Source organism: Diabrotica undecimpunctata, chromosome 6 (genome assembly GCF_040954645.1).
Source record: "Diabrotica undecimpunctata isolate CICGRU chromosome 6, icDiaUnde3, whole genome shotgun sequence".
NCBI lineage: Eukaryota > Metazoa > Arthropoda > Insecta > Coleoptera > Chrysomelidae > Diabrotica > Diabrotica undecimpunctata.
In genome coordinates this window covers 2,992,962-3,014,708 of record NC_092808.1, presented here as the reverse complement: position 1 = coordinate 3,014,708, position 21,747 = coordinate 2,992,962, and the positions used below count along the sequence as shown (strand labels likewise).

Below are 21,747 nucleotides of genomic sequence, written 5' to 3'. Positions count from 1 at the left end.
TTTTTTTTAATTTCCCATTTAAATAGTAATTAACTATGTATGTTTTCTGAAATATTTACGACAACTACACTGTTTGGTAATTTTACAGAGCATCTGTTTGAGTTCTTTTTTTATTGTTAATTCTTCCATTAGAAGATTTCCATTTTTCTATTGTTCGGATCTTTATCTATGCAAAATTTTCCTTCTTCTACTTCTTTTCCAATTATTTTCCATTTTCCTATTGGTTTCTCAGGTTAATGGGCAAGCTTATTGATTTTTCTATGTGTATTCATTGTCTACGACTTTACTGACAATCCGGCCTGTTATTACTAAAACTAGTTTTGGCATACCAGTATCCAATCAGGTATTTTAGCTGAAAAATCTTCATTCTTAAGTTCTTATACGGTGACCATCCTTTACAACTGTTTTGAGTAGGTTTTCTGCGGTTTTTTGATCAAATTTCATCATTAAAACTGTTCTTGAAAAAGATTTTTCAGCGACTATCCTTAAATCAACTTAATACCAAAGTAACACATGCTTCTTTATTAGTTTTATTGTAAAAGACATTTTTTCGTACATGCTGCAACATAATGACCCAACAAATCGCAGAATACACACAAAAAGCTTTAAGTGGTCACAAATTACTTTTGATGTTCAGCCGCTTTTCATTTCAGAACCAGTATTCTGATAAACTGTGTGTCTTTGTTGGCCTTTTTTTATATATTTTATACTTGTGGCCTATTGTGGCATATATATGCTACAAAATTTCAATTGCTGAAGGAAAATCTACTAATTTATTTCAATAACTGCTTAGAATTCCCCTCGTTTCCTTCCATTTTACCCATTTTTTTTTTAATTTTTGTGTTCTCATATATCTCAATTTCCCCCCTTTCTGTAATGCCAATTATAGATACCTACAGCTAGTAGTTTTTACGACGATTTTCTTTTTTACGTTTTTCTTTAATAAACTATTTCCATTATTACAATCTGTCTTCCCTGGAATTTCGTAAATTGCAAATTAATTGCTTTTATTTGTTAACATTTCTCTATATGAAATTCTTGTATACCGTCATTCTTTAATATAACAACAGATGCTCTATAGTTTCATATTTAATAAAATGTGATTCCCCCATTCTACATTCTTACCGTTGTAGGACCTGAACCAACCACGCGAAGACCCTATCTCCCTCCAGAACCTAGCCTTTATATCAATCCTCCCGAAGAAGACCACTACGCGGGTGAAGACCTCGAAGTCCACTGCCAATCTTCTGAACGTGGAGTAGTAACGATGTGGTCTAAAGTATCCGGACCGTTATCGAACAATGTTGTAGGTGTTACTGGTTCGTTGAAGATCGTTAGCTTGACGCCCGAAAATTCTGGTTTGTACAGATGCGAAGCGAATGGCAGACAAGGAGTACAGTACAGAGATTACAACCTCAATGTAATTGGTAAGTTGAGAATACAGTTATGTTGTATCTTTTGAGCAGCAACTTTTCTTTAGAGTTTCTAATCCTTTTAAGGTAACTTTGAACATAATGTTTGATCTGTAGTAGCAACTTTTCTTTAGAGTTTATAATTATTTCCAATAATATATTCTAAGGACTCTAAATTTTGTTGTAGCAATGTGAAAAATAAGGGCATTAACTAACCTGACCTTAGTAGTCCTTGATATAGTTTGATCTTTCCATATTTTAATTAATTAAGCTCTTGCGTTTCTGGCCATTGCTAGTCTATACTTGATTTTTGAGGAGCTATCGCCATTGTCATTTCTCAAAGAGTCCAAATTTATAAATCTGTCTACTACTTTGCCACTTGATGTAACTTTATTTTACTTGCTTCTAAACATCATATCTCATCATAATGATCGGTCGATATAGAAAAACCGACTTCATAAATTATGGACCTATAGTGTTCGTCTTTTGTCTTGGTTGCGTTTTTAGCTTTTAATTTTTAGCAATGTTTGGTTGAATTGTTTTTTATTTTTAGATGACCAATATAAAGATCAGCCGCCAGTACAAATCAAGGAAGCTCAACGAGGTTCCATTGTTCGTCTGGATTGCAACTCTGATTTTGATGCTGTGGATTACGTCTGGACCAAACAAGGAGGAGAACTACCACGAGGCGTAGACGAATTCTCGGTAAGAGTTCTAAAATTTAATAAGTATATAGCGGTACTATCTTATATATGTTTTAGAAATCTATCCAATTGAATGACGTAGATGGATCCGATGCAGGTGCTTACATGTGCACTGCTAGCAACGGTGAAAAAAGCATCGACATTCCAGTCATTCTAGTTGTAACAGGCATCGTTCCCTACTTCACGCAAGCTCCCAACAGTTATATAACAGTCCCGACTTTATCTGACTCATATATGCAGTTCAACTTTGAGATCTCCTTCAAACCCCAACAGGACACCGGTTTACTTCTCTACAACGGAAACAAAGGCAGCGATATAAGCGGAGACTACATTTCTCTGGCTTTGAAAGGTGGCGTTCCCGAATTCAAATACAACTTAGGAGCAGGAACTACCGTGGTTAGAGCAGACAGGCCTATTACTATTGGAGACTGGCACACAATCAAAATCTCCAGGAACAGAAAAAAAGTAACAATGTATGTTGACGGAGATGGGCCCATTGTAGCTGTTGCTGCAGGAAAATATACCGGATTAGATTTGACTGAGCATATGTATCTTGGAGGTGTACCAAGTCCGAATGGAATATCGCCCGAAGTACTTAATCATGAACAGTATCACGGATTCGTAGGTTGCATCAGCCGCTTTAAGGTAGGCCACGCCCACTTGGACATTTTACGAGAGGCGTTAAATAAGACCGGAATCACCACTTGCGAATCGTGTAGCGAAAGTAGATGCCAGAACCAAGGTGCCTGCCAAGAAGCTTTGTCCAAAGAAGGTTACATGTGCATTTGCTCATCAGGATTTAGTGGACCAACTTGCAATAAACTGAAAGGGGAAGCTTGCTCACCACGTAAGTTATTTTACTGTTTCCTATTAATTAAATCTGTTTTCATTTTACGTCATTTTAGACCGAAATTTAACGTAAATATTTAAGTCTGTCATGTAACTAAATGACGGTCTTTTGAAGCGATAAATTGAAAAAGAAATCTAGTAATTATTCTTATCGTATAATACATAATTTCTATTTTTAGACGCTTGCGGAATTGGCAGATGCATCGACACCGACAACGGTTTTGAATGTCAATGTCCCCTTGGTCGTGCCGGAAGACGGTGTGAAAGGGAAATCTCGGTAATCGAACCAGCATTCCAGAATGATGCCTATATAGCGTATCCGACTCCAAAACCTGCCAGGAAACTAAAACTCACATTAAAAGTTAAACCAAATAACCTAGAAGACGGCATTTTGTTGTATTGTGGTGAAAGCGAGGAAGGTTACGGCAACTTCATCAGTTTGGCTATACGAGACAGGCATTTGGAGTTTAGATTTGATGCTGGAAATGGTAAAAGCTCTAACACATATTTTTCGAATACTTAACTTACAGTATCATCCATTTTAGGTGTCACTGTGATGAGAGACGAAAAAGAACTAATACCTGGCAACTGGCACGTACTTACAGCAACTAGGTCATTGAGCGAAGGCAAGCTAATGGTTGACGGTCAAGCACCGGCAATTGGACGACTACCTAATAATTACAAGACGATCAATTTGCAAACGCCTTTGTACGTGGGAGGATACGACAAACATCACGTCAGAATTAACGAAGGAGTACAAGTCTATTCCGGTTTCAACGGGTGCATAGGCGATGTAAGTACATTAAGATTATTTGAGATAAAATATAACAAAATTAAAGGCATTAAAGAGAAAATGGGTAAAAAAAAAAGAAATATTTGCGATAAAATTATTAAAATAATTTGATAAAAACAACGGAAAATACTACTTACTAACTTGCTAAAAAGTTATAAAAGATTCATAATTATAAACGATCTAATACAAAATTTAGTTTCTGAATGGGTTTCGTGGTCATAACATATTATTTATTGTGTAGTGATAATAAAACGCTTTTTCGTGTAGAGAATCCGGCTCAAAGGACCAATGTGAAAAACAATCGAAAAAATATTCTCAAATTAACGAAAAACCTTTATTTAAAAACTCACAACTGACAATAATTCAAAATTAATGTTTATCATGATACAATCAAATGGTTTTTTTACATATTCCACCTCTTTTGTTTTTTCATTTTTTTTTTTAAATTTTACAAAATTAAAGATATTGAAAAAATGATGATTTGCGGCAGGGTATTAAAACAATTTAATAAAAACAACTAAATACATTTACTAACTTATTTAATTCGATATAATGAACGACTATTAGCTATACCCAAGGTAGCTAATGTTAAAAGTGATCTATCTTCATAAACGGTCTAGTAAAAAATCCGGCTTTTGCTTTAATTTGGTACTTATAAAGCATTTAGAATCCAACTTGAAGGACCAATATTTAAAAGTAGCTGGATAAAATACTCATCAACGGCCTTAGGTTGACGGAAAACACAACACAACAAACAACCCAAAAATGGTTGTTTGTGGATACAACCACTGACAATAATTCAAAACTAAGATTTCGTATATTTTTCAAATTGTTTGAATCTACTACAAAGAAAACAAATAACAATAAGGCTGAACAGTAATACCCTGAAACACCTTAATCATTAATCACAATAACAGGACAGGTGTACAAAAATTATAAACCGTAAAAGACAAGGACGTAGTTGGTTAAATGTATTATTTAATATGTATTTCTTTACAATGTATTATTAGAACGGATTGAGAATAAAACATTTGATTTTTCTGATTAGATTAATCTTGCTGGTATCGACATCAATCTGATCCAAAACATAACGGACTCCGCCAACGTACGCGACTGCAGCGCCGAAGACGAAATCGAGAATACCATCTCCGGTGGCAATACCGAAAGACCTTTTAGACACGTCAGCTGTTCCAACAAACCATGCCAAAACGGTGGACAATGCTACCCTCTATCACCCACTGAATACCAATGCGCCTGTGCTTCGGGATTCACGGGCAGAAACTGCGAAACCTCCGAAAACAAATGCGATCCTAATCCATGTGAGAATCAAGGTACCTGCAGTTTGAAGAATTCCCAATACGTTTGCGATTGCGCCCTTGGATTTACTGGACGTAACTGTGACCAAGGTACGAAATATATTTATTAATTTTACTAAAAAAACATCCAGCTTTAAGCTTAACATATATAACTTCTATTAACATAGAATATATTTTTGTAATAAACCGGGCACTGTTGAATAAAAATTCTTTATTGTGAATCTTGCGACTTTCTGATAGAAAATTTACAAATTATTATGTAACTATTAAGTAACTACAATTTTTAAACTTAGTTATCTGATTTGCTCTTTTTCCAGTTACCGAACTCCGAAACGACGCTCACTTCGATGGAAATGGTTATCTAGAGTTTAACAGAGACCTTCTTGCTCATCGTGATGGCGAGCAAGAACTTGTAGCCCTGGAACTATCCACAAACCAATCGAGCGGACTTATTTTCTGGCACGGGCAGACCCCAGACGATGATGGACATGGCCACGACTACATTTCCTTAGCGAGTAAGTAATCAAACCCAATCAGACTTAATTTTCCGTTTGAATACCAGTATTTGGAGACTTATCAGGCTCACTTACATACTTTCCCGAGTTCACACATCACTTTGATACTATATCTTACACTGCTGTTGGTTCTTTTGGAGATGAAGTTTTGATGCTAGATGACGAGAAGGCTCTTGGTGCTGGGGGATGCTGGAAGATACGGACAATATTTTATTTTCAAGGTAATCCTGTGGCCATAAATAGCAGCTGTTTTGTTGAGACAATCGGGGTCTTCCTCAACGGTTTTTCGAATAATCCTTGGTTTGTCCAGGTTTTTTCAAGGTTTATTTGTGTGTACAGTCAGATAAGTATTTATGTATGCTTCATCTATGGTTGTGAACGGTGGAAAAATGTTTAGAATTTGATGATAACGTGCTATAACGATCTGATGGATATCTTCAAAAGACTTTGTACATTTACAAGCGTTTATAAGGTCAATTTCTTTCTTGTTATTTATCAATCAGTTAAGATATCGACTATCAAAGAATATAGTGTAACATTTTCTTGTTTTCAGTTAAAAACGGATACCTTGAATACAGTTTCGACCTCGGCAAAGGCGCTGTCGTTATAAAGAACAAGAAACGCCGCATTGACGACGGCGATAGACACAGCGTCATCTTGAAGCGCGACGGTAAACGAGGGTCCATAGAAATCGACAATACTTGGGTCGAAGAAGGCGAGGCAGAAGGATCATCGACGTCACTCAACGCCGAAGGCAACATTTATATCGGTGGCACGCCAAACATTTCCAGGATGACAGGAAATAAATTCACGAAAGGCTTTAACGGATGTATCCACGGTTTCGAATTACAAAATTCCCAAAGATTAGATTTAGGAATAAAGGCTATAAATGGCTTGAACGTCAAGCCTTGTTCTAGGTGAGTTTTTCAATACTATTAATAAATTTCGTTTAAGCACCAATGTCCCTTGACCAAGATGATAGTTTAAATTATTACCTATCTAACTATTATAGTTTAAAAAAAACTCATTATTTCCACACAATTGAACTTAATAAGTTCTAGCTAAAATAGGACATTGGTTCTTGAGCAAATTTATCAAATTTTTACGATGAATTAACTGTTGTGCTATTTTCACGCTGCCTATGTCTAGACTGCGATGGATTCCGTCCTCTCTGGTATTCGCAGATAGCGATCAATTCGATGAGATAGTAGAACCCCCTCCTGTAAATATAATCCATCCCAAACCTTCCAGTTGTGCTCAAACCATCCACAGCATCCACGTTTATTGCGTCTGCTGTTTAAGTTATATCTTGTTCCATCTAATAGCCCGCGTCTGACATTAGATGATCATTATATGACTTAATGAAATGCAATAAATATGTTGGGGTAGTTTTAAGGAAATCGGAACCGAACGGTTAATCAAATGATGGATTTTTTTTCATGGGTGGTGTTAATATTCAGGAAACCTTTAAGCTATATTGCCATCAAAAATTATTAAGCCCACAAAATGGACTAAAAAGTCACGGTATCAGACGGGGATCTCTTTTGTCCCTCATTTACAAGCTTCTATAAATATTTATAATTAGTAATTTCTTATTTTATTTCAAATAATATTTAAGATTATTTATTATCATTTATTTATTAACACATTCAATATTGTTTGTTGAAGTATTGGTTGCCTATTTATATAACCAAACCAGGAAAACACTTCTTTTCATCCTTCTACTCAGCTTCCACTTAGTCTTCCATTTTTTATTTTTTTATTAGGTTTTTTGAATTTTCTATAAAGGTGTACATTCGGTTTCAGATATGACTTTTCTAGCTTCTTTGTATCTTGTTCAGTCTTTAGGTCTTTCCTACAGAAAAATTCACCAATTCGTTTAAAACGGCGGTTCTCGTCCCAGCAATTATTGGTATGAAAATACATGCCTTGTCATGTGTCAACGTTGACATATGACAGAGAACATTACATTCGTATGACAAGCAATTAGAACTTTGTGTGGTTGCACGATATTAATATAATTCGTAATATCAGGAGTAAAAATAGTTAACTTCAGGTAGAAAACGATCTAATAGAAAGTTAACATATCTAAAGAAACAGAAAGAGCTGAATACTTGTCTTCTTTACGTGCCATCTCCGCGATGGAGGTTATCAATCATCATGGCTATTCTGATCTTAGATGCTGCCGCTCTGAATAGTTCGATTGATGTGCATCCGTACCATTCCCTCAAGTTACGCAACCATAATATTCTTCTCCTTCCTTCACTTCTCTTGCCGAGGATTTTTCTTTGTATAATTAATTGAAGTATGTTATATCTTTCATTATGCATAACACGCCCAGGTATTGCAGCTTTCGTGTTTTGATGATTTCCAATATTTCCATTCTTTTATTGACTCTTCTCATGACTTCGTTGTTTGCTACATGCTCGGTCCATGATATCTCCAGGATTCTTCTATACACCAACAGTTCAAATGCTTCCAACTTTTTAGTAGTCGACGGTGTTCCATTGACCTTTATACCTGCTGTTCCTCCTTCAAGAGCTATTTTCATAATTTCTTCAGAGTATGCATTGAATAGTAGTGGTGGCAATACACACCCTTGTCGCACTCCTCTTTAAATTTCGAACTCTTCTGATGTGTGTTCATGAATGCGCATATGTGCCTGCTGTTTATAATATAGATTTTTTATAATTCGAAGGTCATTGTATTGTAATTATTTTGCTTTGAGGACGTTCATTAGTTCTTTGTGGCGGACTTTATGGAAAGTCTTGTTGTAATCTATGAAACAGACGTAGAGCTCTTCAGCGTGAAGTGACAGCTCTTCCCTTGCCGACTTTTGCATTGAAATCGCCCATAACTAATCGCCTCGTCAAACATGATTTCTCTGTTCTTTGTCATTTTTAGTGTATCTTCAATTTATTGGTAGAATGTTTCTAGTTCATCTTCTGTTGCATCCGTCATTGGCGCATTTACTTGAATAAAATTTAGTTTTGTGTGTTATGTCTTTATTTATAGTAGCATCACTCTTTCTGAGATTGGGACAAAACCCTCTATTGACTTGTTGACCTCTGTATCGACAATAATTGCTACTTCACGGCTATGCTGGTTATCAATGTTTCCCGAGAAGTATAAGGTACCGGTTTTTTATCGAAAGTATCCTGAGTTAGGCCACCATGTTTCGCTTACACCTAATATATTTATATTCATTATTCATAATTTACCTTGTCTTGTTTATATGTTTGACAAGGGTTTCGCCGGTTAACGACCTGGGAGTCCTTGTCTGTTCCACCTATGCCGGATCTTGGGCTCCGATTCCCATGATCAGTTTCTTTTTTTTTAGTACTCATTGCCATGATGATTGTACTAGAGATATCCAATTGGATCTTTAATGCAGTAGTTTCTCCTTGCCTTCTGCATCCTTATGCCGTTGAACATTACTAGAGAACCGGAAATATACGCTGTGGATTTAGAAGATAGAGCAGAATAAGTCAGGAATAGGAATAGAATGGACAAAAATGTAGAAGTTTACTATTCATCTATGCGGATCAGTTGATATTTTATAATGTTGCCTTACAACTGTACTAATATATTGCCTTATACAGTAATAATTTTCCTTAAGACGCTGTACAATTTTAGTAATCGGTTCCTGCATTGTCTTGAAAGATTTTGTTGAAGTACTGGTTGCCTATCATGTACGCAACAAGGTAGCAATACTGCCATAGAATCCTTGCTTTAATTCTCCAATCAAAACTGTATCGTTTACTCGATAAAAAATCGATTTATAACAATCGATATAATCTAAATACGTAAATCTAAAACCTAAAGTCGCTGGATTCCGATTTCCTTGGCCTTTCCCGATGTGTTGTGCTAGACAATAGGTATTTTTATTACGTTAAAATATAATGTATAGATATTGTATCATATCATATCAAAATTTTTATTGTTATGTTGACGATTCGTATATTTATAAGGATATATCGTAAGGAAGAACGTATACCTTTTGTTATATCCCTAATTTTTGTAACCGAGGTGCAGGCTATTTTAAAGACCAGCTGAATGTCTGTAAAATTGACCAGAAAGGTTAGAAAATACTCAAAGAAAGTTTTGGCCTGTTGTATAATCGGCAAATATCGACGCCAGTACACAAACATTTGGGCCAATAGTTGATCTTTGCTCCTCTTGTCATCTTACTTGCTGGTATAATTGCATTAAAGGAGTTCACTAACCCAAAAAAGGTTTTCGAAGAAAAAAATCTACACTAGATGTAATGTGTGTAGTTAGACAATTTGGCACGGGCATTTGTTAGAGGTAATTTTAAATATATTTTGAGTACATTAACAGAAATATTGTTCTGAAGCTATTTTCTTGTGGCATCTTAAAGCATTTCGAAGTGGAAATTGAAACGCCAATAAACTTATTTTAAATTTAAATTGTGACTTTTTCTCAATTAAAATAGTAATTGCATTAACAGGAAAGCAAATAATTCTATCGCTTAAAGAACTTTGCAGAGAAAGAGGATGGATAGGAAAAACTGTGAAAAAACTCTTAAAGAGGCAAGCATCCACATAAGGTTAGAAAACCAGAATGATGATTAAACATCAACAATTTTTCAGTAATACAAATACACGACTTTACTCGAAGTATCGCATTACCAGGCGGGATTACACCAGGAGACACCAGATATATTCAGGATCTAGGGCTCGGTAAGCTGGTTTGGTATGTAAATGGTGCAATAATAATGGCTGAAACATAAGAAAACCCACAAAAGGAAGTTAATCCGTTCAAGCAAATTGCGGAAGGGTGTAACATGATGATCTGGAGAGAAAAAACCAAGAGCATGAATTTTGTATGAGATTATTTGTGTTATAAAATTGTAATTTACGAAAATCATTGAACAAGTGATGCAGTTTGAATACTTGGTAGCGCTGACCTCTAGCAATCATGATTCCGAGATAAGACATCAAATAAAGCTATAGCTGTGTATGTAGATGAGATAAGGTGAAAATATACACAACATGTGCTAAACTTATATCCATATTTTCGTATCAGAGCCGATATGATTATCAAACTAAAAGCGGATTAATATCGGTAGAAATAGAGATTTTCAAAAGGAATAACTGGAAAAATATTTAGGCGAAGAAGCTTAAGAACTAATGAAGAAATACATAGCAAATGGACGACATAGACAGGGAGTGACGAGGAGTGAGTAGACTGTTTTCTTTCTGTGTGTACGAGTTGGGAATGGTAAATAGGGAGAAAACTAATTGATGGTGTGGATATGTGTGAGCTGGAAGTATACCGTCACACATATTCTAGGAATACTTATTGGCGAGGTGTAACGTTTGTCCCATTATTAGCAGTAGGTAGAAATTTGAATATATACATCTGAATAATGCCATAAGACCACAATACCACATATATCTATCCCAATGGTATTGATAGTCGAGAATTCAGCCCACTTACAAATAGGGTCGTTCAGGAGAAATAATCAAGATGTTTTAATAAGAATATAAAAAGAAACGAATCGTTAACCATAATAAAAACAAAATCCAAAAGCCAAAATCGAATACCTTGGTCATATCATGGAGAACAGCGAAAGACATGGATTGCTGCAACTAATTTTACAAAAAAAATCAGAGAGAAAACTGGCTGAAAAATATACGTACGTGGTTCAACACAACAACCACAAATCTTATCAGACCAGCAACGTGCAAAGTGTAGATTGCCATGATCGTCGCCAACATCCGAAACGTACATGAAAAAGAAATACATAGGGAGAGAACACTTGCAAAAAAAACATCGCGAAATAGTGGAGTAAACGTCCAATGTTGCAATTAATGAATTCGGAACAAGGATGAACGAAAAAGTAGATATTTCTTATACTTTAAATAATGTACCTAGTGAAATGAGGAAGGGATAGATTTCATTTGGAATAAAAGAAAAAACTAAGTTGTTTTAACAAACTAGAACACGTTTAATTAAAAAATATAGTCAATAAGCAAACATTCATGTGGTACCGATTCATTGATCTTGAGGAAGCATATTATGGAGTATGGATTGTGTCTGTAGTACTGGATCAGTTAAAAAAAGGAAATTTTATGGTAATAATAGTTGGTAGTTTAATTTATGCCGATGATATTTTATTCTACTGCTGTCATTAACGGCAGGTCTTTAAATGGTGAACCTCTCTCTCGGCGAGACAATAAATTAGGGTTATGTTAATTTGTGATAATCAGTATTCTATGTATATAAGAATTGATATTGCTAACGTTATAAATATTTTATTACCTTTATAATATATAAAATAGACTGAAGCTTTTTTACTAATGTTGCATTATCCGTGGATATCTGCTACAGCCAGGTAAGAAGAATTAACACATTTGAGAAAGTTTTTAGTGAATTTTTTATTATTTTGAAAGAAATTATTTCTGTTCATTAGTTAAATTTTACAGCCGTCCTTATGTATCTAGCTCATCTATCCTATTAGTACAATATCATCTGCAAATCGCTGATGGTCGAAAGCAACTAAAAAATCTTGAAATTATTGGCAGTCCAGAGATCATTGAAATTATTGTAGATAAAGGTTACACTATTTTTCTGTTCGATGTTGCCGGATTTACAAAAAAGGAAAAAGCTTCTGGTTATAAATTAAAATTTTGAGTCACTGAGTAATTTTTAGCGACAACAATTAATTACCTGTGAGGTTGACTCGAATTTGTTTTTTTTTTCGCAGTGTGTAATTTTAATTGGAGCGAAATACGAACAACATAGGCAACAAAAATATGTACAAAATATTAAACAAAGATGGAAACATTACTACTGATCGAACGAAAATCCTTGAGGTTATCGAATCCTTTTATCGCGAAATGTATAAGAGCACTGATGAAAGGTAAGACAGAATTAATGCCAGAAATAACTTCATACGAAATCAAAACGGTACTTTTAAAAATGAAAAATAACAAGTTCCTTGGCGATGACGAAGTAGTGATTGAAGCGATCAAACTAGGTGGAAATAAAATTATCAAGGCTTTGGCCAAGCTTTTCACCGAATGCATCTACCAAGGAAAAACTCATTCTCAATGGAACAATTCAGTCATTATTTTATTACACAAGCAAGGAGACATATCAGATCTAAAAAACTATCGTCCTATCAGTTTACTTTCACACATATATAAACTTTTTACAATTTCTTTTAAAAAAGACTCGACGCTACATTACACTTCTATCAGCCTAAAGAATAAGCTGGATTTAGATCGGGATACAGCACTAACGACCATTTGAGGCATGTCGAGATGTGTAAATCGGAATATTGCTGTTGATGGAAGGGATATTGGGCAGATTACATCGTATAAGTACTTAGTACATGAAATTCGGTTGGGCAGAGATAACTAGACATGTCAGCTCCCACGTCGCATACGATTATCCTGGGTCGCGTTTGGTAAATTAAACTATGTATTTAAATCGGATCTACCCATATGCCTCAAAAGGAAAATCTTTGACCAATGTGTGTTACCTGTACTCACTTATGGAGCGGAAACATTAACACAAAAAAGGTAGCTAATAAAATTCGCGTGACTCAGATGGCTATGGAGTGCCAGATGTTGGGTGTCTCTCTGAGAGACCGAATCCTAAACGAAGAAATACGTCTTAGAACAAAAACAACAGACGCCATCATGATGATGAGTTTTAATTGGTGGAATTGATAGTAATGATGAGTGGCACAAAAGGCGAAGAAGAACAAAAGGAGGAGGAACATAAGATAATACTAGGTTAGTATATAGAATTAAATAAACTGTTGGAACTAACGATACATAGGCGGAATGACATAGAAAATAAATAAAAGATATATGAGATAGTGGAACTAAATAAACAGCAAAAAAAATTTAGAGAACAACTCAAAATCAAAGAACTTAAAGAATATAATGAAAAATAAAAATTATCTGCAAGAAAGTAGCTAAAGAAAAAAGTGAGGACAGAATTAAGAAAAATAGAGATTCCCATTGATTGGCTAGAAAAGAAAAAATGGTATTAAAGGCTTGAAAATGGACATAGGGGATCCGAAAGAACTAAAAACAGTACTGAAAATAGCTAAGTTTACATGTCTGCTAGAATTAGAAAACACCGACCAAAAAAAAATAATGCAGAATAAACTAAAAAGTTTAAAAAATTTATATAACACACTATTTAAATAAAAAAGAAAGGATAATGAAGTGTACGACAAGACAGACAAGGGGAATAGATAATTAGAAGCAAAAAACTGATAAGAGCAGTAGAACTGATAACAGAAAAATGAACCAAGCTATGATTACAGGAATGAATACTTGTTGTCACTGAAAAGTATTAACGGGGAAAGTAATAAAAAAAAAGATAAGAAGGTTAAGTTTTCTTCATTTGAAGAGTCGATTGAATAAAGGAGATAACCAGCATTTTTGGAAGATCTAGATTTTATTTGTAAAAATCTTAAATAAAGTAAGCGGACAAAGAAGGTAACTGCGACCCTTACTTACCTTATTGACTTAAACTTCTAGTCTTTTCATACATTTAATGTCGTTATTTTATTGTCAGTGATCTACTTTATCCAAAAGAATTTATGTAGAATTTTGTTTGGGTAAACACTCTTGTTTCGAGGCCGCCAATAATAACGACAGATATGAATAAAAACGCAAAAGATGTCAAAAGCTAATATAAAGAGTCAACTTCGTCAAACAATCGTTTCAGTAATAAGAATATTATTGAGAACGAACAAAAGAATAGCCAATCTTAATTTAGCAAGATGAATAGGACATAGGAGTATGATTTTTTTTTGTTAGATTTATTTTTTAATTAATAATTAAAGACCGGATTATAAGCAAGACAGAAAGATCAAAATAAGCACGTCTATGAGCACAAAATTTTGCAAAAAACAAGCAATTTCTCATTATTTATGGAAATCACAGTAAAATGGTAACTTGTTATTTCAAAATTTTCTTGTAGAAAATTAACAAATATATAGATACGAAATGACTAGCATATTCTACATTGAAATCAAATGCTAGTCATCGTTTTTTAATCACATTCTTAAAAACCATATTTCATGAAAGAATAGAATAACTAACTCCTTTTTAATTTGCGCTAGAGCAATGTTTGAATGGGCATTTATTATTCAGAAGATCACCAATACTACAAATTTAACGAAATTGTCTAACATTTACTCGAACCATTGTCTCTTCAAAGGGTCTTTGAAAGCAGGTGCTAAAGTTGCATTTCTAGAATGGCTTCGTTGCCCAATAGTGAGTTTAATCTGCCGAGTAGGCTTGGATCCCCATGAATTTTAAGTAACGACGGATAACTAAAACTAGAATAATTGTATCAGTTTGTACAAGGTCCAGTTAGCGACTGGACGGTTTTCGCTGGTGACTTTTATAGTGCTCATATACTCAGCGTACCATGGACTGAAGTAATGGCCTAATTCTAAATTACTTATTTGCGCAGTTCCCTGCTTTATTAATCGTTCTTTCATTTGTTGATAGTTGGTTTTATTGAAGATGAATACTTGATATAAGGAATTTTCCTAACGTAAGAGTTAATGTAATGAGATCCATACTTTTTTATGAACGTGAGTACATTATTGAAATCACCAATTTTATTGTTGTTTATTTCTTTGGCCGCTTGGTCCAGCACGAACACGTTGTTCGGCAGCCTTTCGAGTTTAACGACATTGCGAAAGCGAGATAACAGCACTAATACGTAACAATGTTCTTTGGTTATAAAGGATCCGTTCATTCCAAAGTTCCTCCTGATGGTTTCCGTCGTATACGAAAGTATTCAAAGGAGACTTTCACACGGAGTTCTGCGACAATGTAGGACAGTTGGTCCAAGCTTATTTCAGTGACTTTACGTTAGAAAAACTCGATCAACCATGGAAAGCCTAGACGGTCTTGGACGACCGAAAGTATCGATACGAACCTTGGGATTAACGGATCCTTTCTACCCAAAGAAGATTATTACATGTTAGTGCGGTTATCTCGCATTGTTGGGTAGTTGATATGGTCCTTCAGGTTGTTTGTCGGGGTAAATTTCGAGATTTTGTGTGAAAAATGTTCACCAAGGCATAAATCTTGATTCCCTATTTCTCTGGCTTATTGGCTATATACTGCCTAAATTTGCATCGACCACGGAACGCTTCTAACATTTCATCTATGGTCACATAGAATAAAGGAGTGTATGCAGATAAACAGTTAGTGACAAACATTTCATATATTTCTAGAACGGGTGCAAGATTATCAACTGCCGAATTTTCTTGCCTCTTAAAGGAATTATTTGCTAAAATCTTTTCTTGGATATAGTAGCTGCAAAAATATCTGGAGCTGTGCCATCTAATTTCCAGAGTTCATCAATATTTAAATGTTGCGCTCTCTTTACTCTTACGAAATACTAAAACAATTTCCAGCATTTTAATATAGTTTTGGTGCCTTTTGCTTTTGATTTTACCCCAGGTCAGTTTGCTTTGGTCTTACCTTTGGAGGTGTGTTTCTTATGTTTCAACCATGGTGTTTTATCTTTGCCATAAAATCTTGGATAACCATCATCTTCGCCGCTTTCTTCCATGGCATCGTCAGTATCACTGAGTAGATATTGTGTGGACTGCTCAGAATCTGTATTGTGGATACTGTGTTCAGAACGAACATCACTTAAGTCCTTATCAGAATCTAGTGGTTTCACATCACTGTCTATCTCTTCCTACCATTTTAGTAACTGGTTTTCCATTTTCTTGTCCATATTGATGTTCAACAATCTATAGGTATTTTACTAAAAATCTTACCTTTTATGATAATATTATAACTTTTCTTAAGTGATCTCTCTAAAAATCAACACGCACCAACACTTCCGTAGTTAGATTTTCTCTAACGCTCAGACGAACGCGATCGCTCGTGTGTTAGATTTCAACTAACAACTGCTGTCGGCTATAAGATAATAGGTACTCCGACCATTATTTACTACTACTACTACTAAGGATTTCCACAGTTTTCACTGTCTTCCTTCACTCAACCGTTTTCTCCAATTTTCCCTGTCATTCCAGTCTCCATCTCGCAGGGTTCTTTTCTCCATAGCCTCGTCGATTTCATCTCTGAATGACCTTCGGGGTCTTCCTCTCTTTCTTCTTCCAATCGGGCTCCATTCTGTGATTTTGTTTATCCAGCGTCCTCTGTCCGCTCTTCTGACGTGGCCGTACCAGGATAGTCTCTTCTTCTCTATATAGTCGATTATGTCTGATTGCACTCCCATTCTCCGCTTAATCTCTGCGTGTTCAATTCTGTCTCTTTTTGTAAGTCTACAGCTTCTCCTCAGGAACTCCATTTCTACTGCTCTTATTCTACCTCTATTTCTCTTGTTTATTGTCCAGTTTTCGGACCCATATGTCAGGATACTTCTTGTCAGGGTGTTATAGATTCTCTTTTTTGTCTTTATCATAATGTTCTTATCCCACAACACTGAGTTTAGTTGTCTTATACAGTTTCTTGTTTGTCTCAGTCTGTTGTTTATATCTTCTTCTGTTGTTCTCTGGTTCGATATTATGGTTCCTAAATACTTGAATTTATCTGTTCTATTTATTTGTCTTCCCTCGTCTATCTCTAGGTTTCTCATATCCTTGTTTTCTGTTGTTAGGTATTCGGTTTTCTCTAAGTTTATTTCCATTCCGTTGTTTTTATATTCTTCTTCTAGTTTTCTGAGCATAAAGCTGAGATCTTCTTCATTTTGTGCGATGACTACTTGATCGTCGGCAAAACTTAAGGTGTATAGGTATTCGTCTCTTACTGGTATGCCCATTCCTTCGCACTTTCTCCTCCATGGTTTGAGTGTCTTTTCCAAGAATATTTTAAACAGAGTAGGGGACGTAGCACAGCCTTGTAGAAGTCCTTTTGTCGTCTTAAATGGATTGTAGGCTTTATTTCCACATTTAATAGCTACTTTGTTTTCTTTGTATAGTGCTTTAACTGCTTTTATTAGTGTTTGTCGGATTCCGAGATCATTCATTGCTTCCCATAGTTTGACTCTAGGTATTGAGTCATATGCTTTCTTTAGATCAACAAAGGCCAGACGGACCGGTCTACCTTTTGCCATTTTCTTCTCTATCAGTTGTTCTAATGTGTACGTATGATCTAGGCATGATTTTCCTACTGTGAACCCTGCTTGGTCTTCTCCAATTTTTCCTATTATTTCAGTTTCTAGTTTTTCTTTAATAATTTTTCCCGTAAAGTCTACCTACCGACGATATTATACTAATTCCTCTATAGTTTTCACATTTTTTCCTGTTTCCTTTCTTATGTATGGATGTGATGTATGCTTGTGTCCATTCCGCAGGTATTTCTTCTCCATTTAGTCCTCTGTCGAACATTCTACATTATTTAACATAGTCTTCTCCGAGTTTTCATAGGAGTATTCCTGGTTGCAGAACCCAAAACAAGCAATATTTCGAAAATTATGGCGAAATATTTAAAAATGTTAGATTTTTCTAACGGTGCGAGTGATAGAGGGAAAGACAGAAGCAAATGGGTAATCTAGATAAAAAATTAAATTGCTTATAATCCGGACTTAATTAATAATACATAATAGAAGGTGAAAAGTTCTCGGTCTAATAGTGAAAAATAAATATTTTGATCTATGGTCAAGATCGAGAACTATTCATCTACCAATTCTCAGTACTAATACTGATCTTGACTAACGTATTTTTCTTTTTGTTACAGCTTTATAGGCCGAGACATATGGTCAAATGATCTGGTAAACTGAAGAAAATATAGAATAGATAAACGCAGTCGTTCAGTCAATACTTAATTAATTTTGTAAATTTTTCACCCATTAAGTGTTCACTATTTTGTGTTCATTCAATTTTGCACATGATGTTGAACTATAAGCCATTACTAATAGATCAACATTGTTGCTGTATTTCACTATTTTTTGCTTTTTGTGTTAATGTTATTAAGCTCTAAGTTGCTCGAAATACGGCAAAACCTGTATATTTCTTTCACAACTGCCATTTTCTCTTCTTTACTTTTTTTGTACTGTTTTTTATGTTTTCATATTGTATAATAGTTGATAAAGATATCGTGCCATTTTACATAATAGTCTAGGAAAAAAAGAATACTTTAGATGAAAGTTGATACAAGATTATGGTCCAAATATCATTTACGAAAATGTTCTTTCTCCACTTTCATTTTTATGGTGCTATTCCGGTAAAATATCCCGCGAGACCTAAGAACATTTCACAACCAACGAGGTTACTTTTTATTGCTTGTCTCGTAAGAAGATTGCGAAGGAAATTAACAGTACCAGTGATAACCCCAGTTTTAATTGATTCCACACGTTTCAGAGTATTGTACTTAACATCATAAATTTTCGTCACCGAATCAGCATATTCTTTTGATTTTTAAGCACATTTTTAATATGTTATCCGGCTATAATCAAAATCCAAGTACCTTTTGTTGTTTTTTTGTTTGATAACAACGTTTTTTCCTGGTTTTTAGTTTATATCAACCTTAATACCGAAGTCATGTTTAGCTAAATTCTACGTGATCCTTCTTGTGTGTTAATTTTTAGATTTTGGTGTCATTTATTTCTCTTTTTTTGTTGACACCTTTTTACCTTTCTATACAGCTTCCACTTGGTCTTCCATTTTTGATTTTGTATTTCCTCATAAGATTTTTCATTAGGCGCACAATAGATATTTTTTCTATTGATTCTGTGACTCCTATATTTCCTAATATCTTCTCTACATTTAGTTTTTACTACAAAACACTAACTCCAAAACAGTATGTTAGTATTCATTATGCATATTTTTGTGAAAGAGATGCTTCACTTTTTAGTCTTCCAGTCCAGCTCTTTTGTGTAATCGAACAAAGAAATTATTCAAATATGACGATTTTCGTCACAACACTTCTTTATCTAGGCAAGCACATTTTTCAACATGACAGATGGCATAACAACTTCTGTATGGCAACAAACATCACGAAATTGCATTAATGTACGAAATTGATGTAAGTAGTATTGTCAAAAGTCAAAAAAGTTAACATCAATGATCAAGAGATTTAACAGAATAATTTAGGACCAAGAAACTGGCGGCAAATCGACAGAAAACGAAAGGTTTTATATTAAAGAAGCTTATAGACAAACAAACACTGTGTCATATGTCAACGTTGACAGTTGACATAGAACTTAACTTCTCTATGTCAAGTGAAGCTGAATTAAAACCACCTCAGAAAGTTAATTTCAGCTATGAAAAGTCGAGTTACAATACCGAATATAGTAAAGGATTTTAAAATTTGACCAAAATCCAAGAAATTTAGGACAGAACATAGAAAAGTGTAAGTAGGTCAGATAAACGTGTCAGATTTATATTGAAAAAGGAAAAAGATAAATATTGACAAAATCGCAGAAGTTTCTTCATTATTTGGCACAAAAATTTAGTTACTTATTAGTTATTACTTTTGTTGTCGGTTTCCAACTAATTTTTCTAAACAAATCTCTCCACGAACGATACTTTGCAGTGTTGCCGTACTTAATGAAATAATAATCTTCAGAAAGCTGTAAAATTTTAGTAATTCTTGTTGGTTGTGTATGATTGTTTTGCAGGATATTTTAAAAAATACGTTTTAGTTCCGTTTGCAATTGACATTATGTTTGTACTTACGAATATACTGAGTTTAAGAAAAATAAATGTATACAATGTGATTTCAGAAAGGAAACTTAAACGTATCAGCAACGGTGATTAACAATACATACTAGGTATAGGCTATTAAAAAAAAGATATTTTATAATTGCTTATTGTTTCTCTCTAGATAACTCATTGTCCTCAAAAAGTACATATGTATATGTAATAAAATCTAAATTTACATCTGTATCTACGATTTGAAACAAGATATTGCCTGAAAATGCAGTGTTTTAATTCGGTATATATGTTAAAAATGCATTCTCAATAAATGAAGACAATAAATAATATGATACATGAACTAAAATGTTGTTTTATTTATATCATTCTGTACCCCCTTTTAAAATTCGGCAATTTTTACTGATTTTGTAGTAGGAGTGCAGAAACGTAAAATAATCAGTCCATCAAATGTTACGGACTTTAAGAATCGCTTATAATTCGACGAAACATACAAGATTTAATCCATCAAATGTTAGGGACATAAAGAATCGCTTAAAATTTAAAAGTTTTTAAGATTTTTTATCAGGAGGATAAAAACATAAAATATTTAGTGCATCAAATTTAAGGAACGTAAATAATCACTTATATCTCGACAGTTTTTACGTTCTTGTAGCAGAGGAGCCGAAGCGTTAAAGGGTTAGTCCACCGAATTGTAGCAGGAGATCAGAAACATTAAAAGGTTAGTCCACCAAATGTTAGAGACTTCAAGAATCGCTTCTAATTCGGGGAAACTTACAAGATTTAGTCCATCAAATGTTAGCGACATAGAAAATCGCTTAAAATTAGCTCTGGGATGTTGGCACCTCATTGATCGAATTTCGTAAAAAAAATTATACCGTCTGAATGGTCACGTTTTGGTCACAAATGGTCAGTTGGTTTCAGCTTTTGGTCAGTTCTGGTTAATTTTTTATTAAGGGTTGAAAATTTTCAAGGACAAAAAAAGATGTTGGCACCTCATTGAACGAAATCTATAAAACAAATTATTGTATTCGATAGAGATTAAAATGCTGACAAATGGTCAGATATATTGAGCGTTTGGTCAGTTTGCTTTTGGGGTAAAAATAATTAATAAAGTTGCAATAACCTTAGCACGCAAGCGCAGTCCATTAAAAATTTTAAAAATACCAGGATTGCAGTGCCTTGCCGCAATAAACATTTTAAAAATACTAGGAGAACAGTAGGTTCCCGGGTTTTCCTAAATCACTATGTTACAGCTAGTATTTCTGAAATATAATTATACCATTCGAAAGATCACAAATTATTCTCCAATGGTCAGATATTTCCAGAAATTGGTCAGTTCTAAGTAATTTTTTATTAATTATTGAAAATTTTTCAAGGACAGTCTGATATTGGCTTCTTATTAAAATATTAAAATTTTTACAAGACACCAAGTCGTACAGTGTTGCGCGATTTAGAATAAGAGATGAATTGTAAGTTTTCACCCAGAAACATTCTTTAGATTCTAATCACAGGAA

At 34.3% G+C, this 21,747-nt stretch overlaps 1 protein-coding gene across 29 annotated transcripts in view; it reads left to right on the top strand.

Moving 5' to 3' along the window:
* The window catches only part of trol (terribly reduced optic lobes), a 1,082,793-nt gene extending 1,062,214 nt beyond the window's left edge, over nucleotides 1-20,579 (top strand). For all 29 annotated transcript variants that reach the window (XM_072534000.1, XM_072533999.1, XM_072534008.1 and 26 more), the window contains 9 exons: nucleotides 1,134-1,427; nucleotides 1,966-2,117; nucleotides 2,174-2,963; nucleotides 3,145-3,453; nucleotides 3,511-3,758; nucleotides 4,807-5,164; nucleotides 5,392-5,589; nucleotides 6,143-6,506; nucleotides 18,315-20,579. In XM_072534000.1, coding sequence (XP_072390101.1) covers nucleotides 1,134-1,427; nucleotides 1,966-2,117; nucleotides 2,174-2,963; nucleotides 3,145-3,453; nucleotides 3,511-3,758; nucleotides 4,807-5,164; nucleotides 5,392-5,589; nucleotides 6,143-6,506; nucleotides 18,315-18,357 — 2,756 coding nt within the window. In that variant the 3' untranslated portion in view covers nucleotides 18,358-20,579. The remainder of the gene's footprint in view (nucleotides 1-1,133; nucleotides 1,428-1,965; nucleotides 2,118-2,173; nucleotides 2,964-3,144; nucleotides 3,454-3,510; nucleotides 3,759-4,806; nucleotides 5,165-5,391; nucleotides 5,590-6,142; nucleotides 6,507-18,314) is intronic.
* The last annotated feature ends 1,168 nt before the right edge of the window (nucleotides 20,580-21,747 follow it).